The 10,207-nt window shown below is 55.3% G+C and overlaps 3 protein-coding genes across 4 annotated transcripts in view; 2 read left to right on the top strand and 1 right to left on the bottom strand.

Annotated features, from left to right (window-relative positions):
- The window catches only part of LOC101776513 (probable glutathione S-transferase GSTU6), a 1,393-nt gene extending 1,208 nt beyond the window's left edge, over window positions 1-185 (bottom strand). Inside the window, exon 1 of the mRNA XM_004969561.3 lies at window positions 43-185. The gene's annotated coding sequence lies outside the window, so the exon portion shown is untranslated. The remainder of the gene's footprint in view (window positions 1-42) is intronic.
- An 806-nt stretch (window positions 186-991) lies between these two features.
- LOC101775827 (protein PLASTID MOVEMENT IMPAIRED 2) lies at window positions 992-3,771 on the top strand. 2 transcript variants are annotated; one of them, XR_002677845.1, is made up of 3 exons: window positions 992-1,423; window positions 1,549-3,510; window positions 3,551-3,764. XR_002677845.1 is itself a non-coding variant. In XM_004969559.2 (2 exons), the coding sequence occupies exons 1-2, from the start codon at window positions 1,301-1,303 to the stop codon at window positions 3,385-3,387; spliced, it is 1,962 nt and encodes a 653-aa protein (XP_004969616.1). In that variant the 5' UTR covers window positions 992-1,300; the 3' UTR covers window positions 3,388-3,771. The 2 variants fall into 2 exon arrangements, 1 of the variants encoding a protein (XP_004969616.1); XM_004969559.2 differs by having other exon boundaries at window positions 1,549-3,771.
- A 3,006-nt stretch (window positions 3,772-6,777) lies between these two features.
- On the top strand, window positions 6,778-8,862 carry LOC101775416. Its single transcript, XM_022826498.1, has one exon. It carries the CDS (start codon window positions 8,300-8,302, stop codon window positions 8,765-8,767), a length of 468 nt encoding a protein of 155 aa, XP_022682233.1. The 5' UTR covers window positions 6,778-8,299; the 3' UTR covers window positions 8,768-8,862.
- Window positions 8,863-10,207: the final 1,345 nt, after the last annotated feature.

Here is a 10,207-nt window from a genome sequence, read left to right as displayed (position 1 = left end):
CCATAGCCGATGTCGTGAGAGCCCTTACTCTCTAATGGTGACTTGTGTTCAGGATTTCAGGCACGAGCAGGTATATCAGGGCGTCTGGTGATGATCGGTCGGGGCTTGACTAGTAAGTAGTGAGTGAGTTTGCTCTGTTCGCTTCAGCTTATCAGTCCACAACAAATCAACCGTTTTAGCTTCTCAGCCGACTTATAAATCCAGCCGAACATGCCGGCGGCCAAGTTGGAATTTGTGAGCGATCGTTTCTCCCTGTCAGTTGTGACGGCCACTGCTCGCTGGAGAAGAGGCGCCGCGATTGCGTCAGCGCTGTCGTTTGTTGAGTAGAAAGAGGCGACATGATGCCGGTGCAGCTCAGCAACTGCCAGCAGCTCGCTAGTCCCCGGCGAAATTACTTGGGCCTCCGCGTGTAACGCGGCGGAATCGAGCGAGACGGCCTGATATGCTTCTTCCATCAGAAAGCGGCCAAGGCTCACAATATCCGGGGACGGGCGTTCGGGGCCCAATGCAACATTGCACCGATTTTTCAGATTGGCTGGCTGAATAACCACAGCAGGTCCCCCTCAAAAAAAAAAGAAAGAAAGAAAAAGAATAACCACAGCAGGAACAGCAGCGCCAGCCAGTGTTGTGCAGTTAAAAAAATAACTACCCTAGTTTTATCATATGCCAAGCAGCCGATTGACCTGATACGGAGAATATCTCGGAGAAAAAAAAGAGCTCACATTGTTAGCTTTGCAAAATCTGCTGGCTCCTGTTCAGAACTCGCAAAGCTAAATGACGTGAAAAAAAACACCTCAACCGAAGATGCACGTGTCCAAATCTGCACCGACAAATTCAAGCTGCCTCATCGACGTAACTCGAAGCCAACCACCCGCAAATTCTGTGGCTCATAAAAATCAACAGTGAAGGTCCCCCATTTGTGGCTCGTAGTACTAAAACAAAGCCTTTGCAACCAACCACCAAAACGAGCTGCTGTTAACAAATTGACCCAGTTGGATGCTAGCAACTGTCAACTGACTGAGAAGGAGGGCAGTGACAGACAAGACCACCGTGGATAGAATGGGATCAAGTGTGCTGTGTGGTAGTGAGCGCCCTGAGCCCTGCCAAGCAGGATAGGCTTCCGAGCTGCAAGCTGCACATGTCCATTGTCCCTCGTTTAATTGCCTACACATAAATTCTTCCCCACCTGAGCAAACAAACACTACCAAGAAATTCTTTTAATCTTGGCGAGCTTCGAATTTTGTTTCTTGGACTCTTCTCCTTGTTAGGTTGCGTCCTCTGCTTCTGATTGGAGGCCGCCATGGATGAGGTCCCGGGAAGGAGTAGCTCAGTGAGAGCTACAAGGAGCATTTTTGGGGAAAGCATCGGCGGGAGTGGGAGGAAGCTGGAGAAGGACAGGGCAAGGGATGTTCTAGGACTAGAGGTAACTAATTTCAGAATTGTTCTTGTGAATAGTAGTTGAGCTGGAACACTGTTCGATTGAATTTCCTGTCCGTGTTTCTAAAACAAAATTGCGTTTCGTATTCATGGACACCTTGGTGCATGCAGAATTTGTCTCCAGAAATCAAGCAGCTCGCGAAATCCAGCATGGATAGGCTGAATGAACGCAAGGCCGCCGTGGACAAGGAGAGAACAGGCGCCGAGTCCGAGCTGTCGAGGGCGCGCGCCGTGGCCAAGGAGCTGGAGCGCCAGATCGAGCAGACCAAGGCCAGGGCGACGTCCAAGAGATCAGAGGCCCAGGCAATGCGGGCGACAGGGGCAAGCAAGAAGGGAACGGACGCGCCGGGCTCGCAGGAGGAGCGCGACGCCGCCGAGATCGAGGAGGTGGCGCGGGAGCTGGACCGTGCCAAGCAGGAGCTTCGCAGGCTGCGGCTGGATGTGAGGTCCGCGGCGGAGGCGAAGGCCAAGGCCGAGAGCGACATCGTGGCGTCGGCGATCAACATCCAGTTGAACCTGCGTGCCGCCGACGAGATGAAGCGGCTGGTGGAGGAGGCGAACGAGGAGCACGTCCTGGTGGAGCTCGCGCGCATCGAGGCCGAGCGGGAGCACCGGGAGATCGACGCCCAGCGGCGCGCCGAGGCGGAGCGGTTCGCCGGGGAGGTGGCGGCCGCCAGGGCCAAGGTCGAGGCGCTGCGGGAGGAAGTTGGCCGGGCGAGGGAGATGGAGGAGAAGCTCGCCGCGACGAACGCCGACGTGGAGGTCCTGCAGTTCGAGATGGAGCTGGTGCGCGCCATGGAGAGGAACAATAATGCCAAGAGCGGCGACGTGGCGGAGGCTGAGGCGAGGAGGAAGAAAGAAGAGGCGCAGGACATGGCTCTGCTGCAGGCGGCGGAGGCCGAGCTTGACGCGGCCAAGAAGGAGCTGGAGAGTATCAAGGCGGGGGGGTTCCAGTTCATGACGTCCATGGACAGTGCGCGCACCGAGATCATGCGCGTCTCCGAGGAGGTGGGCCGGCTCCAGGCGCAGGAGAAGAAGGCGGACGCGCAGGTGCAGAAGCTGAACGCCAAGCTGCTGAAGGCGAGGTCCCGGTTGGAGGCGCTCACGGCGACCAACGAGCGCTCCAAGGCGATCGTCTCCAGCCTGACGTCGGCACTGCAGCAGCTGCAGGCCGAGAAGGAGGCGGCGAGGAAAGAGGAGGAGCTGACCGAGATCGAGCGACGGTGCGTGCGCGCCGAGACCGAGAACGCAAACGCCGAGATCGCCGTGACGGAGGCACGTATCCGGCAGTCCGTGAAGGAGCTCGAGGCGGCAAAGGCGGCCGAGGTCGGGGCGATGAAGAAGCTGAAGGCCGCCGTGGAGGGCACGATGCAGGCGAGGGCGTCGCAGGGTTCGGGGAGGATAACCATCTCGCGGTTCGAGTACGAGTACCTGAGCGGGCGCGCGGCGCTGGTACGGGTGGTGGCCGACAAGAAGGTGTCCGCGGCGCAGGCGTGGGTGCAGGCACTCAAGGCCGGCGAGAAGGAGCTGGAGGCGCGCGCGGAGGCCGCCGAGCGCGTAACCGCCGAAATGCGCGCCAGGGAGGCCGAGGCGGCGGCGGCGGCGGAGAGCGCGGCGGGCGAGCAGAAGGCGCTGGAGCAGGAGCTCTACGACCTGAACGCGGCGGCGGAGGCGGAGAGCGCGGTGGGCGAGCAGAAGGCGCTGGAGCAGGAGCTCTACGACCTGAACGCGGCGGCGGAGCGGGACGGGCTGCTGTGCGCGTACCCGCGGCGGCGGTCGAGCAGGGTGTCGGCGACGAGGCGGAGGGCAAGGGCGCGGCGGTCGTCGGTGTCGTCGGCGGCGGGGATCCGGAACCCGCGGTCGCCGTCCTTCACCATCAAGAGGAAGAAGAAGGTGATGCCCAGCCTTTTCAAGCTCATCAAGCAGAGAAAAGAGAAACGCGCGAGCTGAGCTGAGCATCATTGCCGAAGAGAGCCGCGTCATCGGCGTTCAGCTTTGCTGCTTGTAAATGTCAGATTGTCAGGTGTCACTGCGATGAAAAATAGTACAGGGTTCTTGTGCATGTGTAGCAGTATGACACAGCTTTGCTCTTGGTATGTGTTTTTCTTTCTTAATGCAACTACATGGGGAGACTGGGAGAGTCCCCAACTCATCAGGATTTATCATCCAAAATGCAAAAATTGTCAACCATGGTTGAGTTCGGAGAGTTACAGTTGCGCATAGATTAAAGCACACTGTGGGTTAGTAATCATATAATCACGCACATTGTGCATAGAGCATAGCATGTTTTGATTTTCAAGGTAGGCTTGTATGCCAATTTCGTGTTCTATATCATAGCCATATTGTAAGTCAGATTCATGTTCCGTATTTCCATTGAAGAGACGGTAGGAATTGAGTGGTTTTTAGAGCAACCGGGTTTTTATATTTAGCAACACTTACATTAGATTCTTTTACAAAGGCACCATTGAGGAAAAACGAAAATTATAATTGGATATTTGCGAGGGACCTCCTGCTCGTCTTCGTCCGTCATTGGCGAGCTCGTAGCTTGAAGCTGATAGCCTTCTAGGAGGAAAAGCTTAAAAAGAAGTTTTGTAGTTTGTAAACGGCACAGGAATTAAACAACAATAAAACTCCATATACACTCGAAAGAGTAAAATGCATCGGAGTTCTCTAAATTGTTCATGCATTCTTATACGAGTACAAGATTTCAAAGTGATCATTTAGGTTCTTTAACTTTCAATTTGTTCATTTTAAGCTCTCTCGAGGTCCAATCATCGTAGAACCATCCAATAACGAAACAACCTAAAAGAAAATAGACCCGTCCAAGCAGGTAGAATAACACAGCCAACACGATCAACTAAATAAAGAGCCAAATTGGTAGGATCTCGCCGAGGGATACGCTGAAGGTAGAGTTACTGAAGCATTTGTCATTGAAGATCGTCTTAATAGTACTTCCTCCGTTTCAAAATATAGTTTGTTTTGATTTTTACTAAATATATAGATTTTGCTATGTATATAGATGTATATGAAAAAATTATATATTTAAAAAATTCAAAATAATCTGCAATTTGAAATGGAGGGAGTACTATCTAAACTATACGCGGAGCCACCGTTGAGAACCAGGCATACCTCCCGTAGGCCGTCGGAACTCAGAACCATGGCCGGAGGAGCAGAGGGGCCGGCCAGCCCAACAGCGGATAAGAATCGCCTCGAAATCACCCTGTGCCTCTGTAGTTTGTTCGGTTCTTTCCCTCTCTGGTGGGCTGGTGGCTTGCTCAGTCATGTGGACTTCTCTTTTCGGCCGTTTTAGTGCTAGCAGCTGGGCTTGTTCTGGCCCGTTTGTTTTATGTGGGCCGAATTCAAATGCTAACCTGAAAGCTGAAACGGCCACTGCTGGCTGGCTACAGTGATCTGCTCCTCGTTAATCAACCACGCCATTAGCGAGCAAATGCAAGAAGATCCATCCAACGGCGCATATCGAAACTTGCACTGCAAGCCAACCGTATCGACTCAGAAGCCTCTCCCGGCTCCTCCCCCCTCTCCGCTGGCTGGACAGAATTCGCGTGCTCCGCCTTGATCGATCACCCCAAAATTAAACCCCTCCCACCATCATTCCCATCCCAACAAACCGCTAGTGCCTCAATCTCAAACTCACCCACCTCTGTCTCTCTCTTCCTTTCCCCCTGTTTGGTCCGATGTCCGAGGGCGAGGAGCACGTTCCGATGGAAGGACGAGACGGCGCTGGTAGTCCGTGTGACACCCGATTCATATTTGGATGGTCCAATAGTGATCCATGAGCGTAGGTGCGCATGTTTATTACCATATTGCTAGTCGAGTAAGGGTGGAGTCAACTTTGTTCACCAACCATAGCACCTTCAGGTTAACCTTTTTACACGAAACGAGGATGAAAGTGTAAGTAGTGTGCTATGTGTACGCGTGTTCGTCCCTCGGAAGGGCTGGGTGGTGCGGCTTTGGAGGATGGGGTGTTACAGTCTGAGACCCGAAGGGAAGGCCTGGACAGTGCAACTTTGGAGGACGGGGTGTTACAGTCTGGAAAGGGTTGGGTGGTGCAGCTTTGGAGTCTGGGACCCGAATGGAAGGGCTGGGCGGTGCAGCTTTGGAGAACGGTGTGTTACAGTCTAGGAAGGGTTGGACGGTGCAGCTTTGGAGGACGGGGTATAACAGTTTGAGACCCGAAGAGAGAGCTAGCGGTGGTGGAGGACCGAGCTCACAGTCTGAGACCCGAAGGGAAGGGTTGGGGGTTGTCTGGGACCTGAAGGGCAGCTTTGGAGGACGGGGTGTTACAGTCTGGGACCCGAAGGGAAGGGCTGGGCGGTGCGGTAGTCTGGGAAGGGTTAGGCGGTGCGGTTTTGGAGGACGGGGTGTTACAATCTGAGACCTGAAGAGAGAGCTAGCGGTGGTGGAGGACCGAGCTCACAGTCTAGGACCCGAAGGGAAGGGCTGGGGCCGTCTGGGACCTGAAGGGCAGCTTTAGAGGACGGGGTGTTACAGTCTGGGGCACGAAAGAAAATGCTGGGTGATGCGATTTTAGAGGATGGAGTGTTACAGTCTGAGACAGTCTAGGATCCGAAGGGAAAAGCTGGACGGTGCAGCTTTGGAGGACCGTATGGAACTTGAAGAGCAGCTTTGAAGTACGGAGTATTACAGTGTAGGATCCGAAGAGAGAGTTAGCGGTGGTGGAGGACCGAACTCACCGTCCACCACCACCACCTCGCGCCCCAGTGCATATCCCTCCACAACTACGCCGTCCAGGGGCGCGTTCCCCGCCGTTCAGGGCATCTTCGCGTTCTACAAGAAGATGCAGTCCGGTTTCGTCAGAAAAGTTAATAACAGTGGCAGTCTTGTTCAGTTCAGTGTGTGGCTTGTGTTATGAGCTAAGTACGAATAGAACTAAGTGTGGATCGATAGTTCACCCGTAAGCTTGTGAGTTTTATTTTGTGGCAAACAATTTTGCAGTTGGCTTGTGAGTTATCCATCATGGCCAGAAAAAGTAGATTGCTTCGAATCCAAATAAAATTCGGATTTTCCCTTTTGTGATGCACTACTCTCTCTCTCGTCTTTTAACAAGATTTGATTCCGGTCATTCTTTGATGTTGAATCTTGATATGTACCGCACGCCTACGTTGTTTTCGTCTTTTCTGTGAGGATCAGATCAAGCAGGCCGAGTGGCCGATTTTTTGTGGTACCACCACCACTAGCCTCTTAGGCCGTGTCCAACGGTTGAGCTGGCTTACTAGCTCATAGAGTTACGTGGCTTTGCCACGTCGATATAAAAGACAGCTCGTCCATCAGGTTAGCTCTTCGCACGCCTCTCGTTCCCGCGCACAGCCGCACACACAGAGCCACGGAGGGGCAGGCCGCCACGGCCTCCGAGACGCGAGACATGGTCCACCCCGGAGGCCGCACCGCTGCACGCTTGATGGAGTGGAGATGCCGGCGGCCTACGTGGTGCCGCTCCCGCCTACTCGTCGGTGGCCGACCACGCTGCAGCCGGCCCCGGCGAGGCCGTCCGCGCTCCACCTTGCCTCATGTGCCCGCCGCCGGCCGCTGCCCCGGCGAAGCCGTCCGCGTTTCTCTCGTCGCGCGCACCGCTGCCGCAGCCCGTTCCGGTCCAACCGTCCGCGCTTCGCTCGCAGCGCGCCTCCGCCGGCGGTCCTGGTCTGCGGTCCGACCGTCCGCACATCCGCTTCCAGCTCGCGAACACAACGAGTTTGATTCTGGCGAGGTCACCTCCCTCTCCTCCGGCGGCTCGAGCTCGGCCCCGTCGGCGCACGGGCACCCGTCGGTGCTCCCGGCCTGCACAGTTTAGCGCAGATGGGGAAACGAGGGAGAGAGACAAGGACGCGGCGTGCGCGAGAGCGGGCCCCGCGAGCCCTCGTAATGCGTCCGAGCTAAGCGTGGGAATAAGAGATAGCCTTCTCTTTCCTCCACGTAGGCAAAATGCTGAGTTGGCTCTTTATGAGCTACAATAGCTGCAAAGAGAGGCGGGGCCCCTCCCCCGAGCTGAAGATACCCTGTGACGCTGCCTAAAGCATGCAAAGCGCTGCCCGCCGGCCTACCTAGCGCAGCAACGTCGCCACCACCGCCGTCCACAGCCCCACCCCTGCTTGATGCGCACGGGGGCCCGGGTATGGCGTGTACTCCCCGGCGGCCACCGTGCACAATAATTGAACGCAACCAAACCGATCTGATTTGAACACGCCTTTGTACGCTCGTAAACTATCAGGAAGGAGACCACGTTTTGACCGGGTAATATACTAATATCCTGCAGCTGAGTTGCCGCAACCGACGCCAAAACTGTTCGGCGTAACGGCAAAGCATCCAGCCGAACAGCTGTAAAATACTTTGTGCCTGTACCGTTGGCATTTTTTTTTCACTTTATTTTTCACGAAATATACCAGCAAAATGCTGTGCTACCAACCATTAGCACGGAACGAGATTCTTCAACGTGCGACTGCTTTGGGTTTGGGTATCTATCCAGTCGTCCAGTCTCACTTAACGAGCTTTCGGCTCGGAATTTAAAAGGCCGAGACCGAGCATATCCGCGTCGCCGCCGAGTGGCTAATTCCAATCAAATTTATATCCATCTTTTTTACTTGAAATTTAAATTCTTCTCCCGGAGGGATATGATGTGACAGACAGGAAGCCTGGCCTACATGACAGGGGTTCCTAATTTAAAAGCGAAGCAACAGACAGCAGCGCAACAGAGAGAGAGCCCCACTCTCTCCCACGATCCCCACGTCGAATCCCCCGCGCCGGAAGCCAAAGCAAGCCACGGCCGCCGCGGGGAGTCGGGAAGCGAGAAGCAACTAAGCAAGCGAGCGCGGAGGGCCGGAGGGGCATGACGCGAAGGAAGAAGGCGGCGGCCGAGGTCCCCGCGAAGAAGCGGCCGGGAGGAGGGCCCGGGCCCGGGCCCGGCGCGTCCCCGGCGGCGCCGCCCGCGGACCCCACCGCCGGGAGCGGCGCGGCGGTGGCGGAGTGCGCGGCGGCGTGCTGCGTGCTCTGCGCGTGCCTGCCCGTGGCCGTGCTCTGCTGCGTGGCGCGCGCGCCGCTCCGCGTCGCGAGGCAGTGCTGCGGCAGGTGGAGGCGGCGGCCCCGGCGGCGGCTCGCGCCGGGGGGATCGTCGTCGTTCTCGGACGCCGAGGTCGGGGAGTTCCTGCGGGGCGGTGCCGGCAGGCGGGCAATGGGTCGGGAGGAGGACCGGGCCCCGGCTCGGTCGCGGTCGCCGCGTGGGCGTGGAGGCCGGACAGCAGCCGCAGCCGGCGCGTCAACCGCCGCCGCGGCACCGCCTCGGGATCGGAGGAGGTAGCTTCGGAGTATCCGAAGGGAAGCAGGGGATAAACCAGCAGCTATCCGCTTATCCCCCTGCCCTGCTCTTCCTCAACCGCTGCGACGAACCTGGGAGAGGCGGCGGGAGTGGTCATCGAAATGGATGGGGCGAAGCAGAAGCCGCGGCCGCTGACGGTGACGGCTTCCTCCTCCTCGTCGCAAGTGGCGGCGGCGCGGGGCATGGGCATGGCCAACCCGCTGGCCGAGTGGAGCGACCGCGTCAGGTCCCTGGAGGCCGGCCTGCGGGCGTGGCTGGCGAAGCAGCCCACCCACGTGGAGGCCGCCGTGTCCACGGCGGTCGGGGCCGTGCAGGGCGCCGCGCTCGGCGGGCTCATGGGCACGCTCGCGCTCCGGCGGGGCGGGCGGGAGGGCGGGGGCCGGCGGCGGGCGGGCGGGATCGGGACGGGTGGGGTGGGGGATTAACAGAGGGATTAACAGAGGGGTACACACTGTCCAGTATCTTTTAATCCCTATACGCAACAGTTACTAAAGGTTTAAACTTTAGGCATCCTGTTTGGCAATTTAGGAACTAAAAGGTTACTGACATTTCCCTCTAATTTTTTTTGATCCGCAATTTTGCTGTAACCACAACCAGAGGATCTGCCATGCCAAGTAGGATATGCTGCTGTTTCGATTTGCTCCTTCGCGGCTCTGTTTAGCTCGTCCAGAAAAAAAAAATGTTTTCTGGCGAAACCGGATGGTTCGTTCCATCACGCTTGTCTTACAAGGCCAAGTGTACAAGTGCATTTCTCTCTTTTCTTTTCTAGATACATGGTTCGATCGATCGTCGAGAGCTGCACTATCACTTGCATCTCCCATCATTCTGCGAAAGAAAACTAGAAAATAGAAACGCAGGGTTATTTTCTGCTGTTGAGAAGTGGACTGGTGAAGTATCGATCCGTTGCCGGTCAAACATACGTATGGGTGCATTCATTTGAAAAAAAAATAAATACGTACTGTACATTCAAGGGAGTTATTACAGACATGGCGAGATTTGAATCCTTTTATTTTTCAAACAAAAGTTCAAAGACCACTACCGGTATTAAGGGGGTGTTTTCTTCCCGTGTCTTATTTTTAGCACGTGTCACATCGAATGTTTAGATACTAATTAGGAGTAGTAAACGTAGATTATTTACAAAACCAATTACATAAGTGGAATCTAAACGGCGAGACGAATCTATTAAGCCTAATTAAGTCTAATTAATCCATCATTAGCAAATATTTACTGTAGCAACACATTGTCAAATCATGGACTAATTAGGCTTAATAGATTCGTCTCGCCGTTTAGATTCGTCTTATGTAATGGGTTTTGTAAATAGTCGACGTTTAATACTTCTAATTAGTATCTAAATATTCGATGTGACGGGTGCTAAAGTTTAGTCAGTGGAAGAAAACAGGCCCTAAATGAAGTGAGGAGTAA

This window comes from Setaria italica, chromosome V (assembly GCF_000263155.2).
Source record: "Setaria italica strain Yugu1 chromosome V, Setaria_italica_v2.0, whole genome shotgun sequence".
Classification (NCBI taxonomy): Eukaryota; Viridiplantae; Streptophyta; class Magnoliopsida; order Poales; family Poaceae; genus Setaria; species Setaria italica.
Note: the sequence above shows the minus strand (reverse complement) of the source record. Positions and strands in the feature narration are given on the sequence as shown.